General features: G+C 44.7%; 2 protein-coding genes, 1 non-coding gene and 1 pseudogene across 3 annotated transcripts; 1 reads left to right on the top strand and 3 right to left on the bottom strand.

The window, feature by feature from the left end:
- Positions 1 to 2,847: 2,847 nt before the first annotated feature.
- LOC124663103 (protein NUCLEAR FUSION DEFECTIVE 6, mitochondrial-like) lies at positions 2,848 to 5,210 on the top strand. Its single transcript, XM_047200846.1, has 4 exons — positions 2,848 to 2,999; positions 3,104 to 3,231; positions 4,127 to 4,198; positions 4,940 to 5,210. Exons 1-3 carry the CDS (start codon positions 2,848 to 2,850, stop codon positions 4,144 to 4,146), a joined length of 300 nt encoding a protein of 99 aa, XP_047056802.1. The 3' UTR covers positions 4,147 to 4,198; positions 4,940 to 5,210.
- A 1,831-nt stretch (positions 5,211 to 7,041) lies between these two features.
- Positions 7,042 to 8,742, bottom strand: LOC124661479 (uncharacterized protein At4g28440-like). Its single transcript, XM_047199335.1, has 2 exons — positions 8,293 to 8,742; positions 7,042 to 7,418 (listed from the first exon to the last, which is right to left on the bottom strand). The coding sequence occupies exons 1-2, from the start codon at positions 8,525 to 8,527 to the stop codon at positions 7,231 to 7,233; spliced, it is 423 nt and encodes a 140-aa protein (XP_047055291.1). The 5' UTR covers positions 8,528 to 8,742; the 3' UTR covers positions 7,042 to 7,230.
- Positions 8,743 to 10,990: 2,248 nt separating this feature from the next.
- LOC124658928 lies at positions 10,991 to 17,656 on the bottom strand (annotated as a pseudogene).
- On the bottom strand, positions 14,254 to 14,334 carry LOC124668783. Its single transcript, XR_006991866.1, has one exon. It is a non-coding gene; the product is annotated as a small nucleolar RNA J33 (small nucleolar RNA).
- Positions 17,657 to 23,216: the final 5,560 nt, after the last annotated feature.

Below are 23,216 nucleotides of genomic sequence, written 5' to 3'. Positions count from 1 at the left end.
AACATAATTCTAATGGAAATAAGAAACACTGATTTTGTGACAAGGAGTAAGCAATTCAAGACCTTTTGTGCACATGACCATGCCAACTAATATATTGAATATGGTCGCTAACTTGTTGAAGGGATCAATGTGCAGCTTAAGGCTCAAATTCGAGTAACAATGTGGGATTTATGCCAGGCTTTATGGAATTGCTCGTGATTATGATGTTCTCAATAGGGAGAGTATTTTTTAAGGCTTTTTTTAGGTTATTCACAAGGCTAGCCACTAGATCTGTATTTTTTTTCATTCTCCATCGTCTGCAGGCACGAGTATTTATAGAATCCGGATAAAAAGAATTGGTGATGCTAACACATGATATGTTAGCTAATTTTGATGCTGGTCTACCAGTTAAATCTTTGCTAAATAAGTGAGTCATGTATATTATGTACTTCCTCCGTCTCATGTCTAGATGCATCTAAATTTAGACAAAGTTAAAACATGTTTCATTAGACAGAGAAAGTATTATTTATTGCATTTGCTAAGCTTCGTATTCTATAAGTTTCACTTTGTAAGACCTTTGCTTAAAGTTTTGCGATAAGAATAGTTATATGCATTGGTTGGGGCGGAGCTACATTGAGCCGACCTAGGCTGTGGCCCACCTAGAATTTACGCATTCCTTCGTTTTTATTGTTGGGCTGGCCAGCAAGACTGTTAATGCTAAAGAAAATCTTGCTATGTTGTAGCCTGACCCGTCCAATAAATCAACTGTAACTTTGTCATTGTGCGTCGACTGATGTTAAGGATGTTAACATATGGGATCATATATTTCTCTCTCCATATTTATTGCCTTGTCGGATTCGCAGCGAAACGGATAATGATGAGATTCGATTTTCTATCTAGACTATATCATACTATGAATTTGGATAAGAAATTATAGTTACTAGCAAATAAATATAGGAAAACGCTTGTTATCCGGCGACCGATCGAGGGAAAAGATCGGTCGCTCGGTTCAACGCTCGCTGCTGGGCCTCGGCTCGCTGGTTTGGTTGAAATCTGGCCCATCACCTGTTCGCGTGCATGGCCCATCACTTTCGTCCACACGTTCTGGCCCACCACTCAAGACACATAGGAACTATTTGCTGGTGCGCTGCTTCGTTTATTTTGTGCATCAATTTTTTGTTGTATTCGTGTGTGACTTTTTGTAAACATAGTTGGTGTTTTTTTGTTGTAATTCAATATGTAGCAAATTAATTGTTGTTTCACCACTTTTGCAGTGTTTGCAAATAAATAGACTTTTGTTGTAATCGTTTGACACCTTTTGTAAATATAGTTTGCAATTTTTGTTGTAATTCAAGTTGTAGCAAATTAAATTATTTTTTAACAACTTTTGAATTATTTGCAAAAATATATTTTTTAGTTGTAAATAGTCTGTGGTTTTTGTGGATGATGTTTGCGACTTTTGTTGTAAACACCCAAATTATTTGTGGCATGTGTTGCTAATTATTGTTGTAAATATTTTACTGCTTTGTTCTAAAGATATTTCTGGAATGAAAGCAGACTTTTATTGTAAACATCCAAATAAAATAATGTTGGTTTTTGTTATTAATTATTGTTGTAAGTATGTTTCCGATTTGTTGTAAAGATATTATTGCATGGAAACCGACTATTATTGTAAACACCCAAATAAAAAATATTGTTTTTGTTGTTAATTATTATTGTAAATATATTGATAATTTGTTGTACATATATGCGAAGATTTACTGTGAAAATTTTGTTGTAATACTTTTTATTTTTTGTACACAAAGCGGCGGGTTTTTGTTGCTATACTAAACAGCGGGTTTTGTTGTAAATATCTGAAAGTTTGGGGGCAAAGGGAAACACATGTTCGGTTTAAACTGATAGGCTTAGGACCGCGGATTGATTTTCCAAAAACCGGGGGCAAAATGCAAAAATCAAAATGCTGCTAATTCTAGCCGGTAGATCGCGATCGGACGGCCGGAACAGCAACCGATTTTATCAGCCGGGTCGGTCGCCCGACGCTGAGCGCTGCCCATAAATATAAGCTATATATAATTGATCGTGATAATATTGTATACTAATCAATTAGAGAAGGTTCCATCTAAAAATAGTAGAACATCTACCATCTCCCAAATGGTATCATTGATGTCCATGGTGTGACCTGCGACGCAAGATTGCAGGGTGACAAACATAGGACGAAGATCTGATTACTAAGTACATGCCGTACTTGGGGTTAATTATGTACCTTGGGAGATACATAATTGTGTACCTTGGGAGATAAATGGGTGATAAATTATGTACCTTGGGAGATAAATGGGTGATTTTCTCAAAGATCAATGTATTAATTGGTTATTGGGCTTGCCGATGAGGCTAGTTAATGGAATAATTCAACTTGAGTAGATCAAATATGGCGGAGAATCCCCGATAATAGCAATACCATATCTTCCATTATATCCGTTTAACCAAAATCTTTATCGCCTCTGTATCAGCATGGTTTTTATAATTACGTATCATATCCTTAAAATATATACATACGCGGATTCAGGACGGAGATTATACATTTACAACCCTAACCAATGTATAGAGTAGAGTTCTCCTCTTTTCGAAAATATTCTCATGAATGTGGAGTGGCGATGGGCCGGCGGCCAACATGCCCATAACTAAACTGGGTTAGAGCGAGGCTAACCCGTGAATGTTGTAGGTAGCTACCCGATTGTAAATGGGCTTGTAAATAAAGTGATTACGGCTCGCACCATTCCCAACAGCCGCCCCCGTCCAGCCCAGCTAGGGTTTTAGCCTCCATTCCCCTCCCACTGCCGCGCGCCACCGCACCTCGCACACGCCGTCGCAATGGCCGCCGCCGCCGCCGCCGCGAGATCCTTCCTCCGATCTGGATCCACCGCCTCCTCCCTCCGCGGAGCAGCGGCCAGAGCTGCCTCCCGCGCTGGGTCGGCTCCTCTCCCAAGGCGGCTCCCTGCTTCTGCTCCCCGCCTCCTTCTAAGGTACGAGATCTCTTAGTTACTGGCTCGCTAGGAACGTTCGGTTTTCGTTTCCCATTCTCTGGATCTGGATGAAAAGTTTCGTCTCCGTTTTTCGGCATCTCTAGGTCGCCGCTGGAGATGACCAGTTTCTGTGTGGAGTCGCTGATGCCCATGCACAGCGCCACCGCGTCGGCGCTCATGACGTCGCTCCTCGCCGCCCCGGCTTGCAAGGGGTTCGGCTGGCTGTCCGAAGGTAATTTTTCGTGACTTTTATGGTTTTTCGTTTTGCGATCATACATGGCTTCAGTTATTACGCCTAGTTGTTTGTTGATATGGACTGCAGAGCAGAGTAGTTTTGGACCGTTCACAAAGTTCACTGCAGCTTAGCTCAACTTTTCCTTCATAATCTGAAAGAGTGCATATGAATTTGATGTGTGTTAGTGGCGATCATGTAGTCATTACCTTTTTGTAAAGTGTCTCAACTCTCAATGCCCATCTCACGACAATGCTCTGAATACATTTAACGAATGTCAACAAAACTTGTGTGAATGAATGCCATTTTTCTATAGATAAAAACCAAAATTCTGATCATGAAATTTGGCATGCTGAAACCAATCTTATGCTTCCACATGGTCCTTATTGTAGGTCAAGATAGATGAACATCGAGCCCCAAAAGGTGATAAACGTTAAGGACCCAGTAATAACAGTTGATGGTTAAGTTCCTTTACTAATTTGTTGTTCAGAAGAGTTCACTGAAAGAGGAATTTATTTAAAGGAGTTCATGTATGGGATCGATCATTGAACAAGTAAACATGTAACATCGTATAAAAGATTACTTCGTTTTCTCATGATGGTCCAATATATTGTTTCCCCTTTTATGTTTATTCTAGTCCTGCAAAGTGTGTGAGATTGGAGTTCCCCTCACAAAGAAATGTTGTGCGTACATAAAATCTTCCAAATACCGCCAATTATGAGCTACCATTGTAGTTGTTGCGCCTTTTGGCCATTCCAGAGACCGTTTGCTTTGCTTGGTTAGCTGAAGCTGTATGTAAATTTTGTATTTAAACGTTATAATTTGAATATGCACATAGTAGTCATAAATAATAATTTCCACATTAAGGGTCACTGATTCTTTTGTATTGACCCAGCTGGCAATGATGACGTGTGACAGTTTCTAGGTGGAATGTAGCAGATTTAATCTCCTCACCTCAAATATACAGGTCTGGTCACATTTTAAGGAGTATCCATGATAGCATATGTTTGTAGTGTGTTCTATAAATTTTCCTTCTGCTGTTTGCACGGAAACACAAGGTCAAGATCCTTACAAGATGCATTTTATGGAAAACCAGATCTGCTGTGCAAAACTATGTTGTTTCTTGCATGTGGTAGATAAATTTATCTGATCAGTCATGGACACAGCAACATAGACATTGGAACTCAGGCCCTCCCCACTTTCCCTGTTATTTTAAAACTATCACATTTCATTTACAATTCTTGTGAAGTTGGTACTCATTAGTATCCCAATTTTAGAATTTTACACTGCCTTACATGAGAAGCACATAAATATGTTAGGGTTCTGTTTTTCTTTCATTTTGAAGAAATGTTAGGCTAATAGGGTTTCTGGAAACATCTTGTATTGATTCTTCACAATCATGTGCCATGTAATGCAAACATGCAACCTTATTTTATGCTGGATGCATGTTACTTATGATTATTGCATGCCTCTCCTTCTAGCCAAAAGAATGTCTGTTTGACCCATTTTATATCTCTAGACTTGTGAGTAGTGACAATGGAGGTCGTCTGGGAGGAAGACACATGCTATTTATTTTTGCCATGTCTATTCTGTTTCATTCATGCAAAATGGAATTTGTGGAGATGGAGCAAAACTAGTTTTTATGGCTGTAACTTTTTATGATCTCAGTTGAAGATCTGGAGCTTAGATTGTTCATTTCTATGTGTAGATGGATGATTTCCTGTTGCCCGAGCCGCTGCTACAGACCTCCCCCATTGAATTTAAAGTACCTTCTTATCGCCTTCTTCCCAGTCTGTAATATTCTGGGATTTCAGTGCGCATAAGTGTCTTCAGAACTGTACCTGTTCATGTCTGAGATTATGGCGTTCCTGGAGAAATAATGTTTAATTGAAAGTGTCCGCTGCCCATTGTTTTGCTTCTATCTTTGTTGTGATTGGCATTGTAAAAAAAAGCGTGCAATACAATCCAATCACTGAGTCTCTGTTTTTTTACGAATTGTATGCCGAACTTAGTGGCCTATCTTCTGCCAAGCGCTAATTTCACTGTAGGCCACGTAGTATCATTAAGGATACGTGAGGGTGAGGCAGATAGATCACAAAAAACGTGACTAATTCTCTTTCAACGGATAGTTAGCTTAATTCCCCATTTGACGGGTAATTAGCTTCATTCGGTGATGTCATCCTCACAATGTTGACTACGTTAATAACTCATGTACATTGTGAATATCTTTTGCTGTGTGAACCATTTTTCTCAAATGCAGCCAAATTGTAGCCCAAAAGTTGTAACTAGAAAAATCTCAATTGCAGCTGTATAAACCTGATGGAACCTGATATGTAACTGAAAAGTTACCCTAATTCTAACTGAAAAAATCAGTTATAAACCTTTTTTTTTTGCGAAACACTGTACATACGTAAACACTCACATATACACACGTACATACCTATGAACGCACGCACATCCTACCCTATGAGTACCTCCGAGAGACTGCGTGCAAGAAACTTCATCCGACGGTCTTGAGATTGACGAAGTCACCACATGTGCCTTACTGTCGACCGGAACGTCGCCTCCCACTAAAGAATATTCCGACTTTAATGAGACACCAAAGTGTTAAACTTGGGGTTTGAACTTTTCTGAACTAGGGGTGCAACTGCCCTCCTAACTTTACTGTGAGAATTACCACCCCTCCCCCCCATCCTCTTGAGCACCCCTCATCCCTGTACCCTCCGCTGTCGTTCAGCAAAATCCTTCGCTGCTGACGTGAGTAAAGCTAAAGCAGCAGTAGTATTTATATCATTCGTGGGTGCTGCTAATTCCCCATGGGGTAGCTCTATAATTTTCCAAGGTAAAAGAGCACCCGACCAATTCGAAACAAAAATAAAAAGGAACATAGTTCCAATAAATGGAACCCAGGGACCATATTCTTCTCCAATCTGAGTTTTGCTCAAGTCTCGAATAAACTAGGAATTGTTAGTTCACCTCACCTTCCCGAAGCGTGGGTTTGCTTTACTAATACTGTTCTCTCTATGCGAACCCCCTCTCTTTCTCGGAAGACTGAGGTATAGGTAGGGCTAAAAAAAATAAAAAAAAAGAGTCAAATGGCACCATCTCTATAATAAGTAAATGCCTTTTTTTCTTCTGAGGTTGTCGGAATTATTCGCAATAAAATATGGCACAAAAGACAAAACGGTCTCTCCAGCGCATAAATGGTTGTGAGTTTACGTTTCCCGTGCAGCGAAGTCCTGTTAGTAAGACCCCGCGCAAGAATGGGCGAGGTTTTTTCTTTCTATTGCTTTGAGTGCCAAGTTTAATGAGATGGGTGGTAAATTAAAAACTTAGAGACAAAATTACTTGCCTATTTTATTTTGTTAGGAGACTGCTGTTCATGAACAGTGTTGACCTTGTGGAGGAAATATTAAGTTCTATGGAGAGCAAGGTCATTAAGTTTCATGTGATGAAACTTGTGTTGTGACGATACACTATGCTTGCAGTTTTGGGTTTCAATTTGAATTTCAAGTTTTAGATTTGAAGTAAGGTTGAATTGTGTGCATCATGATCTTGAATTGTGTATATGCACAGTAAAAATGAAGGGCCCGATGTTTCCTGTGGCAACATCTGTAGCCCTTTGCTTTGAGGCAACTGCTAATGTTGCACATAATCCAAGTCCAAAGCTAGCAATACTGGAAGATATGACAAGCAGAAAGTAATGCAAATCTAATGACGCAGCAGATGCATCTATCCGTTTAGAAGACGGAGATCTTATCAGCATGTCACTGATCAGCACATGACATTTGTTCTTACGGACACAACAGCTGCAACAACTAACAATCACTCGTAGATAGATTTGCATGATAAGAATGAACTTGCAATAGTTCGAGCGAACAACTCCAATCTAAACTCAGAAGCTCTAGCTTTCACATTCTTGACAACTCAACAAGTAGAATTTGACCAGCAGGCTTTGAAAGCACTTCTGATTAATAATAGCTAAATAGACCGCGGCATTCACTCTTCCACGTTGACAAGCTCATACTCCACAAGCGAGAGATTGTTGTCTTCCTTTACATCAAAGCTTGCCGGTTCAGTGACTTCAACACGGCCCCATTTGTCAACAGCAAGCCTCATTGACCCTTTGAACATGTCAATCTTTGCATTGCGGATGATAACGGTATTACCAGGCTTCAACATGTCAACTGTCAAAATGTATATGATTGTTAGACATTCACACATAACACCATATTTATCTACGAAACAAGTCAGTTAATCATGTATTTATGTTGAGGAGTGGTGCCACCTACCCTAACAAATGAGTTGAGGATTGAACGATCTATATTGCTATGTCCTTTAACATATGAGTATATTTTTGAAATAATCATTTATTTTGCATTATGCCTATTGGAAGAGGCAACATATAATAAGATGTGAAAACTTCCAAAATAATTTGGGGCGGCTAAAATGAAATTATGACTAAAGCATAATACAATCCAAGATTATACACTTATAAACAATCAATTTTCTAAAAGTACAATGGAGTTATCTTCCAGTAAACTTAAGATGTGCTTAAAAGTCTATATATCGTACTACTGGCTCCCATAACATTGACTAGCAAAATAGACTCGGTGAACTTTGGGAGCTCAAGGGCTTTTGACAACTGTGTGTCAGCAAAATATTTTCCTCACAAAAAGAGGTTCCAAAGATAATACATCTATAATCATTGCTAACAAAATACTATCATTCAACAAGACCACCGTTATTTATCATGCATTGGCGGGCTAAAAGTTTGACAGGACATCCAAAGTTTTTTTAACAACCAATACTCGGATTGTGAACACCTGTGAAAACTGTGAATTCAAATAATCTAACATTGTACATTAAGATCCCATTACCTACTTGTATAAGCCTACATACTGTAGCATGAAGCACTGACTCACTGATGTACCAATCCAAGTATCTAGCGATAAACACGCGGGTTTTGACCAATCTCCCAAGTCAAAGGACTACTCACGGTACACGCATGACGCGACCAAGAGTATATATTACTACAGAGAAAAGAGGGCCAGATCGTACCCTGCTCGTTGCGGGCGGTGAAGAGGACGCATCCGGTCTCGTCGCCGATGAGGCACTCGGCGATTCTCGTGGGCTTGGCCACCGGGCCAGGGCCGGCGCCGGCGCGGGCCTTCTGCAGGACGGTCTTGGAGCTGAGCACCTTGGCGACGAGCGTGTGGCCGCTCGTGACTGGCTTGAGCTGATCTACTTTCACAAACACCGGCTTCCGCTTCGCCGCCGCCGCCGCCGTGGCCATGGAGAGAGAGAAAACAGGTTACAGATAAGAAGCTGGGAAACAGGATTAGGGCGGGCTTTGGACTCGGGAGGAAACCCTAGATGGGACGGGGTGAGTTTTAATACGGGGCCTGTGATCGAGGAGGCCACTAACGATGCGGAGGAGTTGTTAAATTAGGCGTTACTCCTACTACTACTACCATTATCGGAGCCATAGACGTTACCGTGGGGAGTCAAATGCCATTATCCGTTTCTACTTTCCAAAAGGCTAAAATGCTCAGTGGGGAATATATAGTCTGTCTTGCCGTGGTTGAATGACATCCTGCAGCAGATTCTTGCCGCATCCCACCCAGAAATATCCCTCTTCCATTTAGTTTTACTTTTTCATGACAGAAATATCCCTCTTTTAGACTTTTGGCTCCGGTGGTTTTTGATTACTTTCTTCAATTCTAATGGGTTTTTTTGTTGTTCTTCTCCATCCAGTATAATTGGTATGATGTTAAAAATGGCTTGTAAAGATCTCCGGCTTCGCATGCTCAGCGATATGATACGCCGCCACCCTAAGTTCAGCTAAGTTGAGAAAGGAACATACTTAAAAAAAAGAGAGTTGAGAACAGAACAAGCTTAACCTTAAGAGTTCGTTCGAATTCACAGAGTTTTCAAATTTAGGAATATAAAATATAGAACAAGGATGTTTTTTTCTCGAGTTATAAAGGATTAAAAACATATATAGATGGCATCAAAGAGTGTTCCACGCACAGGAAGATTAAGAGAAAGTATAATAAGATGTTTGGATGGATGAAGTTTCCCCCAAAATGATCTACATAAGAATTCATACGAAAGTATCCCGAGGATTCAAATCCTACTAATAAAATGACACCCACATAAAGAACCCATGGATACAAATTCTCCGATAATCCTTTGGAACTCCTTTGAGGACCTTTTTGGTTCGCCGATTTGAAACACATAGTACTAAGAAAAACAGAGGAATAGAATGTCATGGCACATGGTATAGGAATCTTAAACACATGAGTGAGTAACAAAAGTTGAGTGGTTGCACCACATAAAATTTGTATAATTTTTTTTGTAGAGATTGGGTACAAGTAATAGTTGTCCTAGTCGGAATCCTATGGATTGACGTGTAGGAAAGCAATCTATAGAAACTTTTGATCATTTGTTCCAATGAACCAAAATGGATAAAAAAAATCTATTATTGAATCCTACAATTTTTTTTTGAAAATCCTTTGAACGGAAGGAAATTAACTATTAAAGAGTTATGTCATCTGCATCTGAATGGAAGGAAGGTAACTTTAAAAATGATGCAAGAATCTATAGGAAATTTCCAAAGAATTAAAAAGATGTGAATCAAACGACACACACATGATTTTTTTTTTGGACACGAGTCCTTTTTTTACAAAAAAAAATGAAGGAAGTCCTTCAATAATCCTTAGAGGGCCTTTTTGCTTTGTAAGATTTGAAAAAACAGATTAATAGAAAAATGCAAGAATAGAATGGCATGGTACATCAAACCCTATAAGAACGAAAAAATGCAAGAATCAATAAAATAATGTTGTTCGGTTGCACAATAAGAAAATGCAAAAATACTTGTAGCTATTGAGTACATGTTATAGTTGTCATAGAAACTCCCCACAAAAAGAAATGTCATAGACACATATGAAATTTTATGAGTCCTTTTGATTCAGATGAATATTGGAGGAAATGCATAGGACGAGATGTTTACTTCGATGACGCTATTCATTCATTTTTGATATAAAGGAATGGAACACATGAGGAGTGAAGGAATTTACCCTTCTGGTTTAGGTTTGAAAGAGAAATTAAAGTAATTCTACAATCTACTCAAACCTCTTTTTTACAGTCCTATGGTACATTAGAAGAGTGGAATATTGGGGAAAGATTTTTGGAGACCACTGGAGATGCTCTAAGTGAGGTAGATAGGCGATTTGAGTTACAACATAGACTTTGATTTCTATCTAGTATCTATAAGCTCAGTGGGCCAATTTAACTCTACCGGCTAAATTTATGTACCGAATCAAATTTCAGGGAGATTAAGAAACCTCACTTTATGACAGTCATACTACTACTCTAGGGACAACTGCTTTACACGCCCGCTGCCACAAAATATCCAAACTATCGACTGCACCTAGTTCGTCAGACCCGTATGTGCTGATCTCATTTGTAACCAATGTGAAAAAAAGAGGCACTAAGGTTAGTTAACCCAACAATCAAATAAGCAAAAACTAGTGAGGTAAATCACCGCAAACAATCGCAGTACCGAACAAACGCATCCTCACCGCTGTGGTAATAACCGGCTAAGAGCGTGCCCTACCAACAGGATGGCTCGAGTGGTGCAGTTTGTACACAGCAAATCTTGTGGCATTGAACCACCGAGACTGCAACATTCAGCAGCAACCAGCAAGTCAGCAGCACCACATAACTGTCACAGGTCTCTTCTAGCGAGCGGATGGAGGCGCCAATTTTAATCAAGCAAAACGAGGAATTTCCATCAACCAATTACACAACTTTTCTCCTAGTACAAGAGATGGAATTTCTAGCCAGGTCAACAAACTCTATTAAGGTGCTCATGTTTGGTGCTGCAGCAGAATCATCTACACACAACTAGCTCTAAAAAGGTGCCAAACCCAACGCCTAAATCTCCCGAGTTATGCCAATCTGAACATCTAAACTAGATCGCTAGTAGCGCCACCAAAAGAGTTCAATATGGATCTAAGCTATGTCACCGAAAGCTTTCCAGATTGGAGCTGTACAGAGATGAATGATCATTGCCTAACTGCAACAACCTGGTTAGAACCTGCCAAAAAGAACAGGACAAGAAAAACCCAGGGTTAGAACTATTCTGAAAGTGCACCGTCCAGTATTTTTCCGGTGCAAGATTATAACTTAGGTTAGGGCCCTGCAGGAATGAGGTTATTTAGCATAATCTTCAAAGGGCTACCCCTTCCATGAACAACAACTTAATTCTAAATGTTCCGTACTAACTTTGTTTCCGTACAAAGGCACATGTGAGCATACTAGAGAACTAAATTAATGACTGTCGTGCTATCTGAAACTTAGCAGTATATGATACAGACTGTGACGATAAACAGATAACACAAGAAGCTATCTTTAGTGTTCAGCATTTTTGATTTTGCGAAGAAGTTGAGCTCATCAATGCCACCAGCCCAACATGGTAATCGCATTATAAACAGAGCTATTTTTATCATTACTGAAAGCATCAGTTTGGCAATTAGAAGCATCAAATATCATTCCTAGACTCTTCAGATGTCATTGCCTGAGATAGTACGATTCCTAGGACACTAAGCTATAAGTTCCACTACTTGCAGCATCACAGTTCAGTGTACAAATGCAAGTAGTTTAGTAATATAAGTGGATGCTCGGTACATGCAGAAAAATCAAGAAAGTTTATTATGAAGTACCTCAAGCCACATTTGTTTTCTTGCCAGCAAGAATACGGGAAATTTGGAGGCCTCTGCTAAAACCTTCATTGAACAGTACCCTCGTCTGCATTTCTTGAAATCCTGGCAGCCAGGACAGCAATGCAACTGGTGCCATAACAATCACCCCAAGCAGTATCTCATACAAACGTGCCACAGAAATAACACTGCCCCAGACCACAGTAGATTCGATGAATGGCCTGATTACTTGAGCAATGGAAATCAAACCCCAGCCAGTAGGAATGAATGCCAAAAGGCCAGTAAAGATGTCGATGATTTGAAACTCAGTAAACTCCATGAACAATATCAGCACTAGCACTCCAAGAATGATGATAGCACATTGGACAACCCGGTAGTAAAGATGTTGCTTTGCAGCATACTGGTCCCGAGTATATGACATTAGGACAAAAACACCAAATATCACAGCCACACATATCCAGGAAAGCAGATACACCGCAATACTTCTGCTTCCATCTGCGATTTTGAGCTGGTATACAACCCCATACTGAAAAAGAAGTACCTGAGATCTAACACTATTTCCAGAATCTTTCCCCAGAGGCCAGTAGTCCTTAGATGATCTTGCTCCTCATACCACCACACTTCCCAGCTGTGCTCAGCTTTCGAAAATATACCACCTGGAAACCAGATCCAGGTCATGAAGTCCTCAAAGTCGTACACTGTTTTCAACCAATCAAAGCCAGATGGGTTAAAAGCAAATGGAGCCATGATCCACGACACCACTAGAAACCAGCTAGATAGCATCATGACTATGTAAACAAGTGTGTTCCTGGCAATCACACTGTGAACGGCATACACAGTCAGTATTATTCCAAGTTCTATCGCCTTTATGAAGTGGCTCCTAGCATAAAGCCTGTAATTTTCAGCAAAACTCTTATGCTGCACGACAAAGCCACGGCCAGTAGCACGATATTTTGCACCACCATGAAGAATCGTTCGGCCATAGTAATGGCTTTTTGTTCCCATTGAAAATGTGTAGAAGACAGATGAAAAGTTCATCTGCATTGTGAAAAAATCCCAGACAGCAGGTAGAAACCCCAGTTCAAGAGAGTTCTCAAGGATCATTGGCAAGGCAGTGAAGATTCCGAGCTGAATGACAAACTGCTGATTTAGCACGGCACCCAAGGCTTTATTATTAGTAGCATTAGCACTGCCCTGAATTCCAGCCTCCAGACCACTCAGAGCTAGATACAGGCGTCCCCAGGTAAATGTGTAAACTGTCAAGACCACCAGCATGGTGTTGAAGTAGAACCCTATTGTTGTATAAAACACTGAAAGCATCCGAAAGAAATCCACTCTATGACCAAGCCTGTAGATATCCCTACTCAAGGTCTGTTCACCATTACCACTGGAAACCTTAGCTTCAAACATCGATATTTGATTAAGCCCAACATCACGGCCCTTGCCAACCTGGATGTACTCATGGTGGCTAACATTGCCACCACGTAGGGTACAGTTGAAACCCGCGAATATGTCCTCGCTGATATTGATTACTCTGGATGCCTTACTTAAACCACCTCGGGTCAAAAACCAAAGGCGATCAAATACATCTGGATGCCCATAATGCATCCGAACCTTCAGTGGATTAGCTAGAACCCGCTGCCCAAGGGTAACAAAGCTTGTCTCCTGTGCAGACATGAACCAAGCAAGTGAAGAGACAGATCCAGTGAAAACATGTTCTCGAACTCCCAACAGCGTGGGCTTTTGGCTTCCATGATTATAGCTGTACTGTTCTAACAGATTGCGCATCTTGAGAGCCTCCTCAAAATAATTATCCTGGTTCATGTCGATTGTTTGTACAGCATCACCTCTTGTGAATATGATGGCATGGTTCTGGTTCTCAGGTTTACCCTCTCCAAGTTTCAGCGGGCCTGGCAACCTAATCCGGTATATCTCAACCTCTTTCTGCAAGGCCTGGTCAAATTTTACAAGCACAGAATAGTATTGCATATCACCCATCTCAGGACGGACCTCATCAACATAGGCAACACGGAGGGCCTCATTTTTCTTCATAAGAGCCAGGATATCTTCGGCACGTTGATCTTTCCCCTTTTCTGGTTTCCATATATCTGACAAGCGACCACATAGGTGTACTTCATGAGAGCAGCACCATCTTCCATACCTTTAAACAATTGACTCACAGTACTGGCTCCTCTGCTTAACCTCCTTTGAGGTCTTTGTTGGAGACCATTATTCATTGGATACACATCATTTTCATGCCTAACTGAGCCAAAGGTAGCCAGCCGTTTTGTACCTTCAGTAATGTCTATCTCAGACGCAGTATCGAGAAAAGCAAGCATCTTCAGAGCCCTGTAGTAGTACATCATTCCCCTAACAGTCCTTGCTAAGGTCTGGCCCCTATATGAGGCCCAAAGTCGGAGCTCCTGAAATTTTCCAGCCCAAATATCTTCGTCCTTAACCATTCCCTCCCTCCTCATGCGTTCTAAAAGTTTCCCCAATCATCTTCATAGATCTTCTGAAGATAATACAAGATTGAAATGCCATCTTCATTCTCACGACGAAGCTGGTCCTTGTTATACAGGACATCTTCGTTTGTAATACGAGGTCAAAACGCTGAATGCCAACATCTTCTCGACTGTGGGAGCACGAGGCATGTTCATAAAGAGGGAGTTGCTGAAGAAAGATATACGCCGCCGAGCCTCGGGATTCCTTGGGATATCATTCATGGAATCCCTGGATGTGAGAATTGTATGCAGGCGCCTCACCTGTTTGTAGAAGCTAAGATCATTCTCACCAGGGCATGTTATGGCATCCTCAAAGAGCAACCCGGATTCAGTCGGCCTTGACGGTGCAAGCCCCTCTCTCCTCAGCTGTTCTATGTCTTTCCTGTTTTGAGGAAAGTCATGAACCGCGAGGACATAGAGGGTCTGCAAGGTGTTGACTATCTTGGTCTGATCCTTGTCTGCCTTCAGTAGCAGTTCGACTAAGGTGATTACAGATGAATGGATTTTAGGAAGCAAGTTCAGTCTGTACTCTTCAGAGAATTTCCCATCTACCATAGCATTATCGAATGCAAGGAACAGCTGATTGATAATAATGTGCTCAACACTCCTCTCCTCAATGATCTCCAGCAGCAACTGGCGTATGCTGTCATAAGCTTCGATCACAGCACATCGCCTGTATTCAATGCTACTTATCCTGCTCCAGTGTGTCTTGTCATCAGCCACCAGCTCTTTTGCTTGACCGAGAGCAAGAAGCAGCTCATTGTTCAGCAGCAAGCATGGCCACCGTACCACACGAATTTTCCATACAACTGGTGGAAGCTCAAGAAGCTCAACTTCCTTGTCACTAACGATGTCCTCTTCCCTAAAAGTCTGAATGATCTCATTCCAGATCAGTGCAAACCTCTTAGCTTCCACCTGATTTGCTTCGATTTTCCTGTACGGGCGGCCAAAACCATACCTCAGCTTCAGACGGTGAATTGCATCATAGAGTTTGATGCGGATGCCACCATGAACCCTATCCAGGCGCTCCTCTGGCATCAAATTGAACTGCATTGCGCTCGCAAAAAACTGGAACCTCAACCGCAGCTGCCCAACACTGCGAATCTCCCCCAGATGCGAGAAAAGCCCGATAAGTGCCCCATAAAGCGATGAGAAGACTGCATACCATATCTGGATATCCATGAGGTAGATGAGGACAACTGGGACCCACAGGATGATTACAGCGAGCCGCTCTGTGTGAGGCATGAACTCAAACCAGTTACGCCGGATGTCATGGAGGGTGAATATTGTCTTTGTTGGCGCCACCATCGGTTTGATCTGGAGGAAGTAGCTGAAGCTAAACTTGGCAGCAAGAAGGAGGATCCAGAAGGAGGAATATTTGATGTTGTCTATAAGCCCCTCGCGCAGACCACGGCCGACGAATGTGCGGGTCTGGAACCACCAGGTGAGCACATACAGAATCCGCCAATTGGTTTTCTCCGTAAAATTCCGAATCCAGGGAAGGATGAACAAGGCGAGCGCGAGCACCTGTGGGATGATGAACACAGCAGCTGCCTCAAGGAAATTCAACACCCTGGTATTGGCAGCAAAGGACCACCTGCGATCTCGCCACCGCTGATCCCACATCCGCACATAAAGCACACTGAATGTGATGGTCCACCCTGCAGCAACAAACGCCTTGAGCACCATCCGGACAGCGATCCGTTTAGTCTCCCTGGACACGAGACTGTACTGAGTACCCGCGTCAAGCAACGCCTGCATAAACCGCAGCCCAGCCCAAGTGATGAACACCGACAGCACACGGACCTGGATGTCCCGGAACCTGAGGCTCTGCCACGGATAAGCGCGACCATCCCACGCAATGATCATGGCTGCCTGAAAGAAGAGTATAAGCATCACCCACAGCCGATCGAAACTGCGGTAGATATTCCAGAATGAGCGCTGCTCCACAAAACCAGTCTTGCCAATGCGGCCAAACTTGCCCGGCGGCACAAAGAAGCCCCTCGATGTGTCCAGCGGCCACTGGAGGCGCTTGAAAACCCGCCTGCTCCAGAAGTACTCATTGACATCATCGTAGTTCCTCCAGGCGGAGTGCGGCTTGGTCCCGTTGTAGCTGGCCTTGACCTCGGCCGTGAGCACGGTGTAGATGGGCGTGACGACGCGGATGAGGAAAGCATCCTCGCCGCACACGGCAGGGATTGCAGGCCGGCCAGTCTCGATGTCAACAGAGCGGTCGATGACGTGGTTGAGGTCGAGCGCCATGTAGTGGAAGATGTAGCAGAGGCACTCCGGCATGAACCTCAGGTTGGCGGCCTCCCCCCAGATGAGCAGGTAGAGCGCGGTGTAGAGGAGCTCCCTCCGGACGTCGACGCCGGCGTTCCGGCGGGGCACGTGGACGTGCGGCCTCTGGCCGAGGTAGGCGCACCAGGCGTCGTAGTTCTTGAGCAGCTTCTTGCGGATGTCCTGGGCGATGGAGAAGTGGAGGACGTCCGGCGGGTGGTCCCGGGGCAGGGCGAGGGTGCCGGCGGCGCGGAGCTGCGCGTTGGCGAGGAGGAGGACGAGGTGCTCCCGCTGGTTGGTGACGTTGTGGCGCTGGAAGCCGAAGGTGAGGCCGAGCCAGTCGAAGAGGTCGGCGCGGTGGGAGTCCCAGCCGCGGGCGAGCGCCGGCGGCGGCAGGTCGGCGACGTGCACCAGCGCCGCCACCGCCGCGCGCACCTCCGGGAACCGCAGCGACGGGTGCTGCCCGTGCATCACCACGTCCTGGATCGGGACGATGTTGTAGGACGCCTGCACGGGCGGCTGCTCCGCCGACGCCGCCGCCGACCCCGCGGGGGGCCGGCGGTTGCGGAGGCGGCTCATCTCTCAGGCAGCTGCAAAACAGGGGGCGGTGGCTGCGTTAGCAATCATTCAGTCACAGGCACAGTCTCAACCAGTCAAGAATCAAGATTGAGCAGAGGAGTAAGTACATTAGGAGGCGGAGATTGAGGGGAGAATCATGTGACGGCGCGTTTGTTCGATTCTACAGGATTCGTTTGTGTTCTTGTCTGTTGGGGTTTGAGGGGGTTGGTTTGATTTGCTTTGCTTTGCTTCTGGGGTTTCTAACCTTTGCTAGTGTTTCCGTGCGCTGTGTTTTTCGGTTGGGATAATGATGACGCTGATAAGAATGAACGGGAAGTACAGAAAGGGGGTCAGCAAGTGAACATCACTTCTTCCGGTGTGTGGCGTCTCATCATCTTCTCCAGCACTTTCTTCTAATGCTTAGATTGCAATCTAGATTTTACGAAAAAAGAAAAGGAAATTCGGAGTACTAGCAATTTCATGTTTTTTTCCCCATGTTTGGAACTCCTAGCGAACCCGTGTAGAAAACGCTTTCGGTGGTCAATCGTACATTGAAGCTCGAGGGACCTTTCACTCCAATTCCAGACATAAATGAGTGGGAAAAAGGACTCGTGTGCGATAACTTTTTGAATTGTGGGTGAGAAAGCGAAGGGAACTTTTAATTTGGAGCCATATGGCATAAGAATCCATCAGACTTTTGTTTACTCCTGCTCTACAATTGGAAACACTTGCCTACATGCTCGGCTCACGTGCCGTGTCCCCGCTTGAGAGCCGAAAAGAACCAGACCGCGAGCGCTGGGGGTACAGCCGCGCTAGCAGCCTGAAAGCGGTGCACGGCACGGCACATATAAAACCACGAACGTCAATCAAGATCTATAGGCTGAAATTCAGAGGAAAAAGGGCACGACAAAATTCCGAAAGTTCAAGGTGTATCTGTCGCCGATGGGCAGCAACTGCTTTTGGGGAACCTGTCCTCGTGACGCTTGTTTTCCGGGCATAATTGATGCTAATCACTTCTCTTAAAAGCCTCTAACAACGCTTTCTGTTTGCTTTTCACTGTCAGTGTTTGCGCCACGCTAGAGAGCTTAGTACCGATCAAGAGCAATGGCCTTTTTGGCCCCTCCCTCGCACCGTCTCCCAAGAGGCAGCTCGGGGGTTTAGAAACCCTAGTCTCCCCCCCTTCCCCCGCTTCCCCAACTAGAGGTGCCCCAGGGCATAACATGCGACACCGGTGAAGGTGGCGGCATGGATCTCGCCGCTTTGCCTTGGGTGGAGGGTTACAGAACACCAGTCCCGGGGTCGAGGACGGTGTTGACCCTGCGGATTGTGGCCGTGGCGCGTGATGTCTCTCTCTCTCGGCAGCACGGGCAGCGTGCAGTCGACGGACGAAGGTCGCGGTGCAGGGCTGCTTTGTTGGCCTGCTCCAGATCTGAAGGAGAAGAATCCCCGAGCCTGCTTTGCTCGTCCCCTTGCCATGTCATGTTCTCAGCGGTCTCTGCCCGCCGAATCTTGATGCCTAGGCACACAGGTTGGTGCTGGAATATATGGGGGAAACCCTTAGTCAGCGTTGCTGGTCACGACAAGGACACTGCCACCAGAGTCGTGCTCCTACTTGAAGTCCTCGTCGAGGTACCATTCTAGACTACCTCTCCTCTCTCTGGGATTGGTTCTCCTTGCAGACGGCCATGGCGTTGCGATGTTGTTGGCCTTCTCGAAGGCGCAATCTTGGGAACTGCAGAGGTGTTGGTCGAGCAGCAGTCGTGGCATCCTGTCTTCTTTGGTGCATCTTCGCCCAGCAGTTTCGATTCGGTGTTGCGGCTGAGCCTTTGGTGGTGGTATTCTCGGTGAAGCTTCATGGGTGTCTCTGATGGCTTCTCCCCCAACGACGTAGTTCTTTTAGTTTTGTTGTTTTATTGCGGTCATCTCTTTGCATTACGACACCCTTCAAGCCGGGGAGACGAACATCGGGCCCTTTCCGGAGATAAAGACAAACAACGGAGCTTGCGGCTTGATGTCTGGCTGGAGCAGACGATGACACTTTTTCGGTGGCCTCCCCCTAGACCTCGCTGACTTCCAGGTGTCCTCTCGACGTCGAGCTATGGTCTAGGTGTACCAGGCTGTGTTTTTTTTTTTTCGTAATCCGTAGTTTGCTTGTGTTGCCTGTTAAGCTGTTTGTAAGTGTTTGGTATTTGCTCTAATCGGAGCTATTAATTTAACACACGACTAAGGCCTAAAATGTTGGTACTGATTAGAAACCACAGCCTCGCTACATCACCGTCAAAGGGAAGGGGGTAAAAGAGAACGACATTCCCTTGTAAATTCCTGATCGGAAAAAGAAACCAACTTTTTCGAAAAAGAAAAAGACCAGACACCTCTTTACGCTTTTCTCCCGGTGGTCCCCACCAGCGCACAACAATATGCTTGCAGATTTGAAATCCCCACGGTCCCTAAACTAGACGTTACTAGCAGCAGTGAGCCAGTGACCCTGGTTTCTATTTTAATCAGCCGCACGCCGCTGTTTTATTGCGTCCTCTCTGTAGCCGCTTGACGCCATGACCGGAAAGGCGAAACGCACGCCGCATGCAGAGGGGTCTACTGCGTCAGTTTAGAATGGCAAGTGGGCCACCGCACCCCCTCGTGGGCGGGCCCCACCTCTCAGTTCGCCACAAGATCGAGCGAAATCCCAGGGATGAACACGTCGTATCGTCGTTTGGACTTTGGAGTGGCGCACGCCGCACGGGAGTCGGGACGTGCTAGCAACAGTAACGGCAGTGGGAGAAATTACGATACTGCCACTGAGGCCCCGCTCGGCTGGGAGGACGACGGCGACCGTTCCGAGCTGGGGGAACCTTGAAGCTAACGGCGATCTACGGAGGCAGTAAAACTTTAAAAGTCTCACCTGCTCAATCGACCGGCGGCGAGTAGCGGCCCTCCGCTGGCCGTCGCCGTTGAGACCCCTGGCGGCTGCTGCTGCTGCGGCGGCGGCGGCTCAATCTTCTGCCGTTTTTACACCTGATTAGAGAGAGAGAACAAAACGGAAAATATCTGAGGATTTAGATTACCTCTGTAAAAGAAGGAACGGATTTGGGAGAGCAATCGCGAGACGGATTTCATTACCGGGTAGTCAGTCTCACCCTGTCGCGCCGTCGATGTCCCTTCTCCCGCTGCCTCGCTCTGCTGGCTTCCCTCCTGTCTTGTGCCGTTGTGCGTGCTCTCCTCTTGTTTGTTTCTTTGTCCCCTGCGCAGCGCCGCCTCTCCGGCGTCTCGCCAGTCGCCACCTGCCCAGCCTTCCTGCCGTTAGCGAATTTGAGACGTTTCGTTTTGTTCCGTTCGTTCGTCGCGGAGATGCTTTGGGGTGCTCTTTGCGTGGGCCCGGCAAATCAGTGGCTTGGTTTGTTCTCTCCGAACGCTGCACAGGTCCCAACTCCCAACTGTACCGCATCAATATTATCTTCTCTCTTTCTCTGCGCCGTCAAAATATCTTCTCTCTTCAAATCCAACTCCGGTCCAAGCCAGGCAATGCTTCCGCACGCTCGCTGACGTGCACAAGAGCTGTAAAGACAGGTAGGTACGCGCTCCCATACTCAGATGTTCTCCTGATTTTTTTTTGGACCCAAAAATAAAATTGCAGAGGAGAAATACCAACATGTGTATGAAAAAAAGGTGCAGTCCAGTCGGGAATGGTGTTTTGGCACATGGGAGCATATGCTCCCTTTATTTTGAAATGCATGTTACATACATTTTGAAATTATAAAAAATTGAAACGAAAAAATTCAAACGTACATCTTCACGTGCTACGCGCTCACAAAGTCGTTTCATAAAAATCCGACTTGTCGTGTGACGTGTGTAAAAAAGACAAAATTCAATGCTGAAAATAAGGTTTTTCAGGAGATAAATTTTCTCTTTTTTACACAGACCACAAAACATATTGGTTCCTCGCGAAACTTGACGAACGTACGTATATTGTGGAGATGTACATGTAGAATTTTTTGTCAAAATTTTTCGACATTTTGAAATATAGTTTTTTGATAGAGGGAGCATATGCACCCGGGAGCCGAATTGAATTTCCGGCAGTCCAGCTCGAGTTGTATGTGTTTAGAGCATCTCTAAGTATATCTACGAACCGAAAACGCTGAGTTCGATCTCCCAAACCGTTGAGTTTAGATGGTTTTTGTCACGGCGTAGATCAGAAACCGAACTCGCGAACTGAAAAACCAAAAATCAAACGTCGCAGGAAAATCAAACTCGCGATTTTGCGAAATTGAACCCATTTTACTCCGATCAAGCTACATTCGTCAATAATGTACATTAAACTAGCCAAAATACGGGCAGTTCGAGCTATATTCGATAATTTGAGACCTAAACTACTAGATTAGGCTCCGAATTGTCACCTGGGCAGTTCTTGCGGCGGCGGAGGGGTTTTCTGCGTCGACGACTCCTACGCGACTATGAGCGCGGCCACCTCGAACGCCGCTGCCTTCGCCGAGCTCCCGCAGGCTACAGGCGGCTCGTCTATGTCGTCGTCGTTGTCATCGCCGCGCGGGGGTAGCGGCGGGCGCCTCCGCTTCTCCTTCTTCGCGCCTCCTCGCGCGCTGCCCGGCGCGCGAAAGCACGTGGCCACTTCCGCGCCGCCCGCTTCCAAGCGCCGTCGGAGCACGCCCGCCTCGCGCGGTCCGCCTCCGACCGTACACCCGGTGGATGCGGTAGTTGCTTCCCGCTGCCAATTCACCCCCTCCCATACCTACGCGTCTTAAATGCCCCATTGCGAACGGAGGAGTGGCGGGGGAAGCGGCGGAGCGGCGTCAGAGGCGACTGAATGGCTCGCCGGAGAGGAGGCAGGCTGCGGCGGAGGGGAGTAGTGTGGTGACCCTGCATACCACTGCATGTTGTAGTATGCCAGTCGTTGATATAACATTCACGAAGTACCATTTCGCAAATATTACATCCCTCAGAGTAGTACAACAGAACATAGCAGGTCCATAACTCATTCATTTATTATTACAAACATAATGTACATATCATCTCGGAGCTCCTCCTGGGTCCTAAGAGGGATACTCCTGGGTTCGGGGCGAACCCATCTTAACTTACAATATAAAAGTCTTACTAGGTGATACATTTATTCCACCGAGCAGTTAAGTACAAAGAGTTCGTACTGCTCGGTTACTAATACTACTTAACGGTCTACGCTTGCTCTCCTCCGGAACCCTCCCCGGTTCCGTAGACTATAAGGTAGTCTACACCTTCGACACCTTCAGAGAGGTCTGGTTCTTCATAGCCGATGATGTCGGCTCCTTCAGGATTGTCGTTGTCCTCCTCCAGATGGTTCAGACAATCTAAGCAGGGGATTTAAGAGTGGTATGAGTACGAGCGTACCAACAAGTTCATTATAGAAAAGAGGTGTTTAATGCACTAGCTACGATACTAGACCTGAAAGTCTAATACCAATGCAAGTTTTGATAAACATTTCTTCAAGAGGTTGCTTTTATTCAGAAGAACTATGTCCAGTCGGCCTTCATCTGGTTTTACTAGAACTTCATGGAGTTCCTTTACGCGGCTGATACGTCCAATTTGCATCACTATTTTATATCATAATTTCTTGTTATTCATTGATATATTTCATATTTGGAGATAATACTTATGTTATTTCATCTATTTTGCATGTTTCATGATTATTGGAGGAACTATTTTATATCATAATTTGTTTGTTATTCATTGATATATTTCATATTTGGAGATAATACTTATGTTATTTCATCTATTTTGCATGTTTCATGATTATTGGAGGATCGCGCACGGGGTCGAGTTACTTGCTGGAAAAAGCGAGTCGGAATGCAATATTTCGGAAGATCAGGTTCGCCCGAAAATTATGTAAGAAAATCCTATTTTCCCGGAAGACGAGACGAAGGGGAGCCGAGGG

The sequence above is a fragment of the Lolium rigidum genome, chromosome 6 (genome assembly GCF_022539505.1).
Source record: "Lolium rigidum isolate FL_2022 chromosome 6, APGP_CSIRO_Lrig_0.1, whole genome shotgun sequence".
Taxonomy (NCBI): Eukaryota; Viridiplantae; Streptophyta; class Magnoliopsida; order Poales; family Poaceae; genus Lolium; species Lolium rigidum.
Note: the sequence above shows the minus strand (reverse complement) of the source record. Positions and strands in the feature narration are given on the sequence as shown.